At 49.2% G+C, this 14706-nt stretch overlaps 2 protein-coding genes across 2 annotated transcripts, besides 3 other annotated features; both read left to right on the top strand.

Annotated features, from left to right (window-relative positions):
• Positions 1–1641: 1641 nt before the first annotated feature.
• Positions 1642–3197, top strand: NFIA_052520 (casein kinase I; the record flags this gene model as incomplete). Its single annotated transcript, XM_001257803.1, has 5 exons — positions 1642–1770; positions 1831–1900; positions 1954–2102; positions 2158–2563; positions 2617–3197. 5 exons carry the CDS (start codon positions 1642–1644, stop codon positions 3195–3197), a joined length of 1335 nt encoding a protein of 444 aa, XP_001257804.1.
• Positions 3198–12623: 9426 nt separating this feature from the next.
• Positions 12624–12678: a microsatellite.
• Positions 12625–12678: a microsatellite.
• A 42-nt stretch (positions 12679–12720) lies between these two features.
• Positions 12721–12745: a microsatellite.
• Positions 12746–13506: 761 nt separating this feature from the next.
• On the top strand, positions 13507–14598 carry NFIA_052510 (regulator of G-protein signaling domain-containing protein; the record flags this gene model as incomplete). Its single annotated transcript, XM_001257802.1, has 1 exon — positions 13507–14598. One exon carries the CDS (start codon positions 13507–13509, stop codon positions 14596–14598), a length of 1092 nt encoding a protein of 363 aa, XP_001257803.1.
• Positions 14599–14706: the final 108 nt, after the last annotated feature.

The following is a 14706-nucleotide window of genomic DNA, read 5'->3' as shown; positions in this document are numbered from 1 at the left end:
CACTAGTCTCGATAGACTAGATATCTAGTTTCGACAAGCTCGGAGCTCCAGCTCTCTGTTGAGCTAATCTGGTTCCTTACTGGCTCATCACTAGCAGGCTTGAGACCGACGCCAGCATAACCCACACCGGCTTTTCCATCTTTAAACGTTACGAGCGCCGGATAGATAAATGGTGAGTCCCTGAGCCAAAGCGGCCCCGAGTCCAATACTACATCGGACAAAGTACAGAGTACGTACGGAAAATGATTACGGATTACCGCTTTTTCCTTAGCTATCCCCTGTGAACTTTGACCATCGCCCCCTTCCTCACTGGGCGATAATAATATGGTCACTTTGTCGCCCCTTTAACTACAGGGGATCGAGGGTCTCAGACTGAATACTAGAGTACTTTAGCCAGGAGGTATCGTAAGGTGATTCATTGAGTAATGTACGGGTAGATACAGTACGAATTACTCTGCACATTCATCCATTTCCAAACCCTGACAAATTTCACAGAAATCTTGGCCACAACCATTGAAAATTACCGTTCTGTGGCCGTACAATACTGGCCGGTACATGGGGGGCGGTAACGGAAGGTAAAGGTACTGAGGTCGGTACCTTAGGCACTCAAGAAGCCTAACTCGACCAGTGACAGTCGTTCAAGATTTCTTTCGCTCAGCCAAATCATCCAACCAGATCCCCTTTCCTTGCCTAGAAATCTAAGGTATCGTCTTTTCTCAACTCACTCTCGGATCGCAAGGTATCTAGTTGGTATTAGTGCAGTGAGCACCAAACTCTGGCTCTCACACTCTCTCCGCCTCATTATTTCCATTTCCTTTCCTTTCCCTCCCCCGTAGGTAGGTACCTAGTCTAAATCCTGTTCTGCAGTTCTGACTGGTGTACGCTGCGTGGGCCCCCGTTCTAACCACTCATCGTCCTCCATCTTTCTCCGTTTCCTCTTCTCTTTTTGTCCAACTCCCCAACTTCCTCTCTCCTTCTCCTTCACCTGCTGAGTCTCCCCTCTCCTCCAGCTCTCCAATCTTCCTATCAACCGCTGCACAGTGCGGCTTATCGTGCTGCCACGCAGTTGGTTTGTCGGTTCCTGGGAGTTGCCCTTTTTTATTTCCTTATTTCCTTTTCCCCATCCTCCCATTTTCCACGGTGTTCGCCCGACCGCAATCATTGCCAGTGTGCAGCCCCGAGTCCCAGTCCGCGGAGCAACCAACTCGACTTCTAGTCTCCCTGTACACAAATCCTCAAGAAATCCGACGATTGCTTTTCCCAGGTCATCTGTATCACCGCTGCAATCATCTTCAACAGCCCTAGGCTTGTCGTCGATTTTCCGCTTCGCCTTTTATTGTCAAGATCGATTTAGCTGCACCTCGAACTCGTTCATGAATGGTCCGGCTTGGTGAAGGAACAAAACCTGTTCTTATTCCTACGTGGCTCGACGATCATCTGTGAGTAGACTGCAAGATTTGGGATTCAAGTTATCTGTTTTCGGTTTTCGGTGTCACTTTTACTCGCCATTTTCTGGTCATTTCAGTTGCTGACGGCCCAGTTGAGTGCAGTTCGTCTTCCACGTGATATAATATCGAAGGGGTTCTCCAGAGTCGTCACTTCGAAGTCGGTCTAACCTGATATCGAGACACGGTTGCGAACATGGCATCTTCATCGTCCAACGTTGTTGGAGTTCATTATAGAGTGGGGAAGAAGATTGGTGAAGGATCTTTTGGTGTTATTTTCGAGGGTACAAACCTCTTGAATAACCAACAGGTGGCTATCAAGTTTGTATGTTTTACTCGAAAGCGAGCTCGAATCCAATGACTCCTGATGATCTAACTGTGACAGGAACCACGCAAGAGCGATGCACCTCAACTGCGCGATGAGTACCGGACATACAAGATCTTGGTCGGATGCCGTAAGTTCACATAGCAATACAAAGGCTGATCAATGATTCTGACTCGACTACAGCTGGCATTCCCAATGTCTACTACTTTGGCCAGGAAGGGTTGCACAACATCTTGGTCATTGATCTTCTTGGTCCTAGTCTTGAAGACCTCTTCGATCATTGCAATCGTCGGTTCACTGTTAAGACCGTAGTGATGGTCGCCAAGCAGATGGTGCGTGCTGTGTTTTATACTCCTGCGGCGTGCTCGATACTAACTGCATTGCCAGCTTTCGCGTGTCCAAACAATCCACGAAAAGAATCTGATCTATCGCGATATCAAACCGGACAACTTCCTCATCGGACGACCGGGCACCAAGGCTGCAAATGTGATTCACGTCGTCGACTTTGGCATGGCCAAGCAATACAGAGATCCCAAGACCAAGCAGCACATCCCCTATCGTGAACGGAAATCGCTGTCCGGTACAGCACGTTACATGAGTATCAACACCCATCTGGGACGGGAACAATCACGACGGGATGATTTGGAAGCTCTGGGCCACGTCTTCCTTTACTTCTTACGAGGTGGCCTTCCCTGGCAGGGGCTGAAGGCAGCTACCAACAAGCAAAAGTACGAGAAGATCGGAGAAAAGAAGCAAACAACTGCCATCAAAGATCTCTGCGAAGGATATCCAGGTATGTTGTTCACCAAGCCGTAGACGTTCGATGGAACTGACTTTATCATGAAGAGGAATTCAACAAGTACCTTACCTACGTCCGCAACCTTGGTTTCGAAGACACCCCCGACTACGACTACCTGAGGGACTTGCTCACCCAAGCTCTAAAGAACGCTGGCGAAGTAGAGGATGGAGAGTATGACTGGATGAAACTGAACGGCGGCAGGGGCTGGGAATACAAGGCGTATTCGTCCCAGCAGCACCTGCAGCACAATCTTCCCAATTCGTCCGCCCGCGAGCTCCATGCACAGCAGCTCCGCGGCAGCCAGAGGCCTGGCGTTACTGCAGACCGTTTAAACGCCGCGCAGCCCCCGCCCCCATCTCCAGCGAAACCCGGAGCTGGGAAGACGCGCGACCGGCCAAGCGCCTCCGGCGGAATGCCGCCGAAACGTCAGAGCGGGGGTTTGGAAGCGACAACACCAACGGCATCGACCCAGGCGCAGTTCCAGAACTCGAACGCGAATCTGTCGGGTCGCATGGGAAGTCCGGCGAATCCCACGAAGAACAGCCAACAAGGCCAGGGCACTCAGGGCAATGACCCGCAGCCTACTTTCGTCCAAAAATTGATGAAAGCGCTGTGCTGCGGTAGGTGATGAATCTGCCAAGTTCCCAAGTGTCATGCCTCCGTGCTCATACAAGCTTCCAGGTTGACACAAGGTCCACCGACGGTGTCTCTGTAATTCTATATCACGCTGTGGTCATGTTGATCATTCAACGCTCTTTTCTCTTTGTGTCGAAATTTTTGGTGGGCTTGAAAATCAGCATGCTCTTGCGATTCCTATTTTTCTGCCAGGGGTTACTACCCTCCTGGTTCGGATCTAGCCGGCTATACAGGCATCACTCCCAGATGAGTGCACAATGGCTCGGGGGGTTCCATGCTCTTCTTTTCACCCTTTCTCTTCTGTTATCAAATGGGTCTTGGTTCTGGGTCACAGAACCGCCCTGTCTACGCTCGCTATAACTTCTTCTGATGACATCTTCTTATTCGAGCTTGGAGCTTGACCCGCCCATTGAACGTGGAGCTCTTCGCACCCTCCCTACCGAATACTCCGTCATCCTCACAAACATCATAGTCATCATTCATTTCATGGTGCTACGGCTCGGAACGGCGAACTTTGAGAATCTGTCTTTGCCCTTGCATGTGTGTTTTTTGTCCAGTTTTCCCATTGCGCATTTCTGGCGTCAAGCCATTTAATATTAGATCTCTATTTCTGTCTTGTTTGCTGCCGCAGTTTATTTGATCACTACCCTGATTGTCGCCGCGTCGCTCCTCGCCTCATCACACACCACCTTCTTCCGTCTCTATGTGGCTTGCCGTGGCTGTCATTCGATGGTAATTTTTTAATGACCGAGGAATAAGCGGCGTTTGTGCATTTGATGGAAGAGTCCCTCCCGCCTGGATCGGGCAGTCACTCTGTTTTCACGCGAAGCTTAGCATACAAATGTTTGAATATGTCCAACGTGGGATGCACCATTGGTCATGGTGTTCATCCTCTCAAAAGCGGCCTGTGGCTGTCTGTTGTCTTCTCGTTCGTCCTTGCTCCTGAGCGTCTGTCTGCAGGGAGTCCCTGGGCGTGATTCTGTGCTTGGTTCATGCTCCGCTATTCTGCCTGTTCCCTCACGCAATCGTGCTCTGTGCTCTTTGTCTTGCCTTCTCTTTCCTCCTTTCCGTTTCGCGAGTCAATGCGACTCGCCAGGGAAGGAATGAACTGTCGCAGAGGGAACGTGTTTGATATATGCGTCTGTCCTATAATACCGCGTTTGAATTTAATCTTTGCGCCTGTATTCATGTTTGAGCAGCGGGTTGGTTCTGTGAAGATAGCGTCTATGTGTTTCTTCCTGGCAGTCATCGTGTCCTACATTTACACATGCAACAGCTAACTACCGAGAGCTGGTGTGGAGAGTATCGAGCAATCATTATCTAGTCTTCAGCCAGCATTGTACTCCAGTCTTACCCATAACAACCAGTAGTTTGATGGATTTGCAGAGTATGCTTTGCTACGGAGTCGACAGGCCATATCCTCATAAGGAACATGGCGTTTTAGCCCGGGTGGTTAAGTATCACGGTCTCTTTGAAGAGAATCAACTCTGGGATCCCAGGTTATGAACCAACAGATAGGTAGCTCTAGACAATTGAAAGGACCATGCAAGAATCGCAACTGGAAGACTATGCATGTACTTTTTGCTCAGTAGGACACTATTACATACGTGCCACATCTCTCCACTAGAGGAGACATATCGAGATTGGAAACGATCATCAACAATGGGATGATCGGGCTGGTCTTTCACCTCAATCGACAACTCGACAGGCTAAGGGAAACTTTGTCCCGACGTCAGAGGCAAGAATCGGACGATCCGATGGCCGATGGCAGGGATTCTGTGGTCTGATGTGTCTCTTCAGCAGAGCGCACACTTATACTACGTAAGGCAGCTCGAAGCCACTCAGTACCCTCCAGCCATACACCAACGAGAGACTCCCAGCAACTAAATGATGGAGTGCAGCGATCGACAGATGGAATCCCCCGTCTCAGGCATGGCGAATGACGGTTGGTGAATTCCCTACGGAGAAACTAGCCTGTTACTGATGGTGGTGAGGGGGTATTCTGCAAGACTAGCATCTAGGAATGATTGCTCACATGCAGATGCAGAGTCGGGACCTTGGGAATCGCAGGGGTTGGATTCGCCAGGTGTCTAGTTCTAGTCTCTACGAGGAGACACTACTAGTGATAAGGTGGTAAGTGCCAAGTGCTAAGTCGACAGGACTAGTTTCGAGAGGGTAGGAGTGCAGGCTTGCAGTAAAGGTCGTTATGTTAAGCGAGAGGAATGCTAGTCTACGGAGTAAAGACTGCTATATTGAACCGTTCAATCCCTGCCCTTGCCTTTGCTTGCTTCTTATCTACATACAGTGAGTGGTGTCTGACTGCGTCTGGCTTCATGCTAGGATGCCGTCATTGTGCATGGTATGCCGCCAGCGTCTGAGATAGATGAGTCCATGACGTTGCCGAGGTCCTTTCAGTTGCAGGTGTAGTGACTAGCCAAGTTAGTTAGGTGGGAGGCGGGCCAAATTTCCTCGTAAGATTGAGGATCGTCCGATTGAGGGTGCTGATACTGAGAGTTACTGCACAGTATGTATATTTGTATATTGGAGTAGCTGAGACTCCACCAGCTTGGTGTGGTGCCAGGCGCTTCCCATACAGGAAGGTGCTCTGTGAATAGAGGCATGAGTGACGATCGACGGTTTGACCCCTGGGATCGGACTTGGACTTCGATCAACCAGTGATCGACTTGGCACTCAGGATGAGAGCCAGAAAACGGTTAGGACGGGGTATTGATTGGCTCTTCGAGACACAGTGAAGCGAATCGCTTGATTTCCCACCGCACAATCAATCGACGCTGTAAAGTTGCAAAAAAAGATCGGACTCGAAAATATGACGTCGTCCGACCCGAAGTTCGATATTACCCACACCATACGCCAGATGGGGTGTAGGGGCGTACGTACTGCACTCCCAATTTCAAATTTGGCGCTTCATCTCGAAGAATATATGTAACCAAATTCCGATCTCCTCGGTGGAGAGCAGATGAAGTCATTGCCGTGGGGATCGTCCCGTCTTTCCTAGTGCTGGGACATGGCTGCGTCTTCGGTGTGGATTTAATTTCCTTGTTTCTGAGGGTGCGACGATCCCCACTGAGACATTCTAGAACGGATCAACAGATGGATGAGAGATGTTGATCCCCGGGTAGACCTGGCCATGAACAATCTGTTAGCAATGATCAACTGTCATGACAGGATTGATCCAGACGTCTCTGTCGAAGTTGAGACAGGGTAAGACGAAGGTCAGCCTCAGAGGCACCCCATTTGTCAAGATCAGACCATCATCACAGTGGTCGATTATGAAATCCGCACAGCTTGATGACCCGAATAGGCTAGAAGCATGAAGCAATTCAGCAGAGACGGAATCGGTTCGCGTGATTCAGAATCACCCGATTCACACGCTATCGGTTTTCTCCTCTTCCAAAGCTCACATTGACTCGCAATTGCTCTTGCTGCATTGCCAACAACGGAAGAATTGTGGATCTTGAACCCAGTACTCAGTATCCACTCCAAGTTCGTAACCTGCAGAGTGAATTTTTCTAGACTACTCCGTATATCCCTTTGACGGTCCTTGTCTTGACCGGTTGACCCCAAACTGTCAAGCGCAGACTCGACTCGACAACCTTTTGCTGGGCATCCAAGCATCCAGGCCGCAAAGATGTTCCACTGAAGGACTCGATAGGCGAGAGCCGAGGGTCAAAGCAGAGGCCAAGGTCCCATTGTTGGGCCGGTGCACATTAGGTCGCGGAGCACTGCAGATTGCATTTAGCCTGATGATCCAGGGACAGGTCCGAGTCGACCTACCTGCTTGACTCGCTCGGCTTGTTGGGTTCTGTTGACTATTGTTCTGTTTAGTGTTTGGTTTTGGTCTTCGCAGCTCGCACAGTCTAATGCTTTGTTGGACGAATGTTGCTATCAACAGGGTCAACGTGGCGTTGCCCCACGACACGTGGATAGATGCATCTTGTGAGAGAAGACTGCTGTACTCTGCACATTGAGCATAGTTGACAGACTTGGATGTTGAATCTTTTACCATTGGATGGAGGAGAAAACTCCAATGCCAGGACATCAGACGTGTCCGACTCCAACGCCTACCAGTAAGTCCTTGATACTTTGGCTTCGTATGATCTGTCTGCTGGATAGCTCAGATGCTACTGAGGAGCCTGCGGTAAGCTCCGAACTTTCTCCTGCATTTACTAGACTAGCCAGTATCTACGGAAAGTTTGTTCCAAAGAGCCTACGGTCAATGCATTATTCTAGAAGCAGTCGATTTCAGTAATTGCTCGGATTGTCTCGGAAATCGGAATAGACCACCATCGTCCGTGTTCGCGTCTAGTAGAGATATATATTGATGTAGCACTATTATCAACTATGTTTATAGTTGAATGGTCAATATCAAGTGGCAACAGCGGGTGCACTGACATGCCCAAGAGTGCCTGCAGGCTTTGGAAGCTCGCGAAGAAGAGTTTTCCAGACCAGTGGCGATAGTCTCACGAAGGAGATGGTCTAGTGTAACTCACATCCCCATATGTTTCGGAAACGGCGTAGACAGAGGACCCTCGTATCTACTCCGTTCGTGACTGTTTATCTTTCGCAGTGCATGGTCCGAACCGGATGACCGAGACTTGTGGTGGAGCCGCCGGTCGAAGATCTGAATCCGATGAGTCAAAACTAAAAGATCGGTGTGATATCTACGAGAGGTACGATGTAAACAGATTTACTCAAAAATCATGATAGCGCTAGTACAGTGTTAAAACCCAAGTCCGACGATCGTTCGATTTCTATCAGTGTACTCCGCAGTGGAATTGTGGAAAGATAACCATCGGGAAGAATAGGAATGGCTACACTGGTGATGATGGTGCAGTAACATGGCTATGCGACATTAATTCTCCTGAAATTTGTACGTGGCAAATCGAACGAACGGAGGATTCGGTTGATGGATACAGGTAAGTAGTATCTTCGGAGAAATGTAAAAGGATGCTAGCTACTAAAAGTGCAACTCTGCGCTCCGTACATTATTGACGAACTATCGGTGATGTGGCTTCTTGTAACTCCAGTTGGCAGCTTCCATAAATGTTCTAGAAGGCCAAGATTTGTTCTTTTTTTCGCCGGCTTGGCGAGTTAAGGCTGAACGTGGCTGTTCAACTGTTGTCCGTTCAAGCCTTGAGGAGAGTTACATATCAATTATTGACAGTCCATTTTTTTAGCGGAGGAAGGATTGATGTCTTGACTCTTGGCTGGAATAATAAGGCCTAATGGTAATCTTGCATCATTTGCAAGCCATTGCATGATGGTTCTTATTCTAAGTAATCTGCAATATCCAGATTTGGGCTGCGAGATGTATGATGTTGCAATTGGTCATAGGCTTGGAATTGTGGCACAGTGACACGGTGCACTACAGAGTATGATGCAATTTGTATCATCCCTGTCGTACACGGCATTACCAACCCTCAATCAATGGAGTACAGTCTAGCAAGGGATGGTAGATCTCGTTCATCATTTCCAGTCGAACCTGCGGTGTAACGACGACAGGAATGTCAGAATGCTTGTTTGATAGATTAAAATTCTGGATGACGATGTCGCGACCATACTTTTTCAACGACGACCAGAGCAGCGTTCGCATACCTAGCAGCAAAGAGATGAACTGCTATCATAAGCGCTAGATCTAGACTGGCCTTAAGGAAATACTTAAGTTCGACACTAGGCTAGATATAGATTAGAGAGCGTATACAGAGTCTGGAGTGCAGAGTCAAACTCCATGCTCTTCCTCTCTGGCCACACGTAGTCTTGGCTTGACTGGCTCCAACAACTGATCTCGCGACATCCAACTCCAAATTGACCTGAAACAATCACCACTTGCCTAAAAAAGTAACCAGATGAAGGCTAGAGCCGTCAAAGTCGGCGTCAACCGAGCAGTCAACCCACGGACAAGACCTGCTTAGCGCCGTATTTCCGGGTCAGATGCCCGACTCTTGAAAGCCAATCACCGCGCATTCCGAGGATTAAATCAACGAATTAGCGACGAACCAAGCTCGAAACCACTGATGCTAATAATGGTCTGAAGTTCTCCCAACAGCCATATAAAGGCTGAGGATCAACCTCGTGACTTAAACGCCCCGCAACACCTTGGGGCTTTCGTACCTTGGAGTCTTGGCTGGGGCATGGCCCCATGAAGCCCAGCCAAGGTCCCACCAAGGCCCCACACACGTTGTTAGGCTGGCGCGCTGCCTGCTGCACTCTGAGGACTGCGGTTACCCTCGCTGTTCCCTGTCATTAGTCTCCAGGAGTCCAGGAATGGGTGTGGCGCTTTGCATAGCGGACTTGCAGGTCCTATCGTCAAGGACATGATAAGGCAGGCGATAACCCAGCGAAGTCCGCACATCCCTAGCAATAATAAGAGAGAAGGGAGTTGATTAGCCACACGCTGGTGATCGTTATGTACACACGCACAGGCACACGCAAGCCACCCCTCTTTTTGTTAGCAGCCACTGGCTGGTAGATAGCCACATTGACAACCACGGACAGCCCCATTTGCTCACAAGGTGGCATTCCCACATTCTGATTTGTGGCATGTCCGGAGTAACCTAGTCCCATTACTACGTAGCAGTATTATTATTCCTCGGGCGAGATTCTTTGGCTGTTCCCTTAACGTTCTGGAAACATTCCATCCCTTTCCTCGACCGTTGACAAGAGGTGTCAGAATGGGAGGAAGGGATGTCACATTCCTCGAATATGGATCTTAACCACGCAGTGACACACACGCGACTACTTGATTGCGCTGCAGCTGCAGATTGCAGGCCCTTGCAGATACGGAGTATCTACGGAGTACTAGTCAACGAAGGAATTAAGCAGTCTGGGGTGATAGTACGACTACACCCACTTGAGAAATGGTCTCGCACTGGGCGTTATAGTTTGCGTTCTAAGTTACCAATAGCCATATGTCCATGTCTGCAGACACAAACATATGTAATCGCAGAAGTACATCGGAGTGTCAGACAGTGTCTTATCTGAAACTGGGCGCATACGGAGCTTCATATATAACTCTTCTTTTATGCAAGCGATGATGACTCGCGCAAATCAAGAGCCAACTTCCATCAAGCCATCACTGATGATTATGAGCTTGGGAAGCTCTCGTCTTGTCCAGGACCCACTGGTTATGCACTCCCTTTGTGAGTTTCTCTACGATCCTATCAGCACTTGGTGGCCCTTCAGCAAAGAGTGAGCTCAGTGAGCACTGAGCACTGAACATTGTGGGGTTGTTCTCAATCGGCCAGTCCAGCAACGCACTAGCAAAGTATGTGGTGTCACTCCCTCGTACTATCCCTTGCTTCTGGCAGCACAGCCTTCTTGGCAACCTGTAGATCTAACTGCTTTTGCCAATCAAACGTCTGCGTGGGCGACGCACAACTGTTTGTCAACCTTTTGTGCCTTCTTACGGTTAGGTTGGTTGCGTTGTTGGGAAGCAGCTCCTTAGCAGTGATGTGGGTGCGATCGTACTCTTGAGAAAGTCGAGCTATTTACTCGCTGGATATGCCAACATGTGCTCCCTGACTATTAAGCCGTCGAACTGAGATGCGTGATTTCTTATCTCAGTAGTTAGGACCAGCGCAGATCATCTTGATCCCAATTAGATGGATCAGATTCCTCAACTTTTGGCCTCGTGTGCCATGGTATCGAAGGCGTCAACAAAGAAATGGCAGATCGCCGACGTTATCCAGGTACATGAGTACCACAACAATGACGAAAAGTTGCGTTCCGTATCCTTGGATCTTGCGGTTCAATAAGTCGGGATACGAGAACTTGGCGGCCACCTATGGTGAGCTTCGCATCAGGTGCTCTCCTCTGAGTTTGCGCAAAAGTATATTGGAGCTATAGATCCAACGCTCCATATCATCCGATTCAGCTTAATCTTACAGCATCTCGTCATTAATAATAATCCTATGAGAGTAGAGCTGCAGTGAGCTATGACACTTCTCAGTACCAACCAATCTCACTGGATTTGCTGTGATACCTTAAGCTTCGGGTCTCTCTACCGTGCCGTAGTGTAGAGTGTAGATAGTCAGACCTACATCATTACTCTCTTTACTCCTGCAACATTCTGTCATCTGTGAAACTCAGACCGGGGTAAATCCCTGGATAAATCCCTCAAGATTCTCTCCCTTGCTGCTGAAGACTGGGGTACCGATTCAACGTAGCAGATAGATAATCCATTGCGGAAGGTCGCATGGGATCTGCGTACAGGACCTATGGAATGAGGAATCTGTCCACCTCCCATTCGTTTACAGTAGACGCGACTCTCTTTAAAGTATTATTTGGTTTTGATTTGATGTGATACTGCTCCTTTTCCTGTCTTCCTCGCCCCCCTTTCATCATTCCTACCCGCTCCTTTCTGTTCCTTGTTGCGGTCGGTTACAATTTCCAACCCGTCAATTCATTGAATGATCAAAGGCCGATTTCTACGGGATCCAATTCCACTCGCTCGGAGTAGTACAGTACAACAAGAGGGCACGAGACAGATAGATAGGCAGAGAAGCGCAGAGAGAAACTGGACGGACAGGCGCCGGTCTCCACTCCTACCATATCCATCCAACAAACTCTCTTCCTTTTTCTTTTCATTATTCCAGAAATTTCAAATCGCCTGGTGCCCAAGTCTCAGCCACTCAGCGCTTAGGTCCTATGCGGTAGTGGGCCCACTTGGCGTAGTATCTCTGCCCTATTGGAATTTTCTTCTTTTTCTTGTCTGGCATGGGTTGTGAGTTGGATGAATGATCCACCCTCCATCTCCTGACCAGTGGCGAGCACGATTCAATCGCCCACTTCCCCACCCAGAGGCTTCCAGATTCTGTTCAGGTTACGAGCACATTTTCCCTTCTTGTTCTTTATCTGGTCGACCTGAAGCCCTAGAGAGGAGACATGACGTGATCCTGCTCCTCTTATTATTAGACATTATTCTCTGTCTTCTCTGCGCTTTCCATTGCAGTAAAAATCTCTCTTAATGGGATGATTTTTGGTACGGAATAGAAAAAGGGCAGAACTGCCGGTCATTCCTCCCTCTTCATCCTCTTGATCTGTGTTCCTCTTGCAGCCAAAATTCCTCGTACAGAAGAGCGCTCTCGCATCATTGTCCGATCATCACTCTCTCCGCTGCCTTGTGTTCTAGTGGCTCCCCTTATCCGCCGAGGTCGGCTCGATCAAGAACCAGTACAGACTCCGGAGTAGATACTAATAGTACTCCGTAGACCACGGGGGAGCCCTTCCCTGCTACGATCGACCGGGAAGTATCGTCATTTCCCAAATTGATTGTGGTGCAAAAGAAGCGCTTCCTTGGGTCGAATCGTCCAATCTGTGATTTGATTCGATTGCTGGTTAGTCTGGAACTCAGGATCCATTGAATTCTCCTGCCTAAGGTTGTATTTCTATTATTTCATTTTTTTTTTTTCCTTTTCCTTTTTTTTTTTTTTTTTTTTTTTTTTTTTTTTTTTCCCTCCCTCTCCCTTTTGGAAAAAGTAATTTCCTTCCATTTTCCTTCCTCCTTCCTCCTTCCTCCTTGGCTGTGCCGTTCCTGTGGACCCAACCGCCCCCCGGCTGCTCGACGCTTCCGTGCAGGGTTTGGAACTCTGAAGGGTCTGTCTGATCATCGATTGTGAATCCTCTCTCCACTTTCAGTTCCCTCTCTAGGCTCACTCTCGGTCTCGCTATCATTCAAATCTACTGGTTTCCCCTCTTCCTGAATCCATGTGCCTTTTCTGAGATCTTTTCACCTTTGCTTTTATGTCGACTGTCCCTTTCTAGGATATACCTCTTTGTCTTACTATTATTGTTGTACTCTTAACCCCTGTTTCATTATTGCCTTATTATATTCACGCCCTTATACCACACACCTCCCGGCAGGCAGCAGACTAATCGGTCCTTTGTCTCTTATCAGACCTCGCCCCTCTTTCAACGATAACTGAATCATCATAACCATCCGCTCCCTTACCATACGGCAACACCCTTCTTCTACCGTTCTGCGCCTTCGATTGGACACATACAAACCATATACACTACGGCCTCTTGCATCTTGGGTTCCGTGTCGGAAGGCTGCATTCACAGATTGACTCAACATCACTCCACTACCAAGCATTCGCCCACGGTGTTCGTCATCAGTTCGGCAATCCGGGTCAGGGAATTTGGGGACTCCCTGAGGACCCGTGAAATACGTGATAACGAGAAGCCCCACGACTTGCATACGCCTCTGGTAAGGGGACAACTTTGTGTTCAGTAACACAAATTGCTCAACAAGATCAAAAGGGTGCCGCATGCTATACGCGATGCTCAAAAAGAGGTCTTTGTACCCTCCTTTATTCTTCTGGAACAACTCTCCTACTACGACGCCCGAACTCTCGCCGACGTCATCGTCGTCAGACAGCGAGTCGGACGAGGATATGGACTCGTCCGGCTCCCGTCCGCTGAGTCTGAATGTTCAACCGGGTGCATTCTGCCCTATGCGACCAACACTTGATGAGGTGCTAGCGAACACGGCACCTGCTCCATATACCCTTAGCGCGTTTATGGCGTATCTTTCTCAAAATCACTGTCTCGAGACCCTGGAATTCACTCTGGAGGCCAAGCGGTACCGGGAGACGTATCACTCGCTAACCCATCAACTGCGAGAGTCACCCATTGTGACCGATTGCCCCGAAAGCCAGCATTTGCGTATGCTCTGGCAGCGACTTTTGACCGCATACGTCCTTCCGGGTGCTCCACGCGAGATCAATGTTTGCAGCGAAGTTCGGGAGGAGATCCTACAACACGCGAATTCGCACATTCCCCCACCCCCCGAGACACTGGATGCCGCCGTGAAACTGGTCCACGACCTGATGGAAGAGTCCATCTTTCTCCCCTTTCTCAACGCCCATGCTACATCCGCACATGTTTTGCCGCTCTCGGAGCCCTTGTTCTCGAACGAAGACGATGTCACCGTTGTATCGAACCCGAGTTTAGATGAACATGTGGTCAAGAGGGGGAGACGGCTTTCGCCCAAATCCTCCCGGGAGCTGGGAGCTCCGGTTTCTTCGGGGCCTCCCTCTGGCCATTCTAGCCGCTCCAACTTCTCATTCGGCGCTGTCACCTCCATGGGCAAAACCAGTAACCGCACTTCCGGCCAGGTTTCGTCCACTACCAGCGGTGACTCTGCTCTGACCGACGACTCAGGAAGTACGCAGTCTAATCACAGTACTGGAGAACCCATGACTCCTCCGACCACACCACCCTCGAGTGAGCCCTCCTTGACTTTGGGTCACAGCCCGAAGCATCGCACCGAGAATCCTTGGAAGAAGATGGGGATGAAGTTCGGATTCAAGAAGCGTTCGGGCCACGGGGGCTCGAGCAGTCAGAATCTGCGATCCTCCATGGACGATTAAACGGCTACTCTATCGACCGATCGCTCTTTTATTTCTTTCGGTCTAGGAGGTCCCTCTCAATCCGGCGGATCGGACCACCTAGAAGGTGTTTTGGGCATCTCTTTTCTC

Source organism: Aspergillus fischeri, genomic scaffold (genome assembly GCF_000149645.3).
Source record: "Aspergillus fischeri NRRL 181 1099437636266 genomic scaffold, whole genome shotgun sequence".
NCBI classification, from domain to species: domain Eukaryota; kingdom Fungi; phylum Ascomycota; class Eurotiomycetes; order Eurotiales; family Aspergillaceae; genus Aspergillus; species Aspergillus fischeri.
This window is presented reverse-complemented; position numbering and strand designations above follow the sequence as displayed.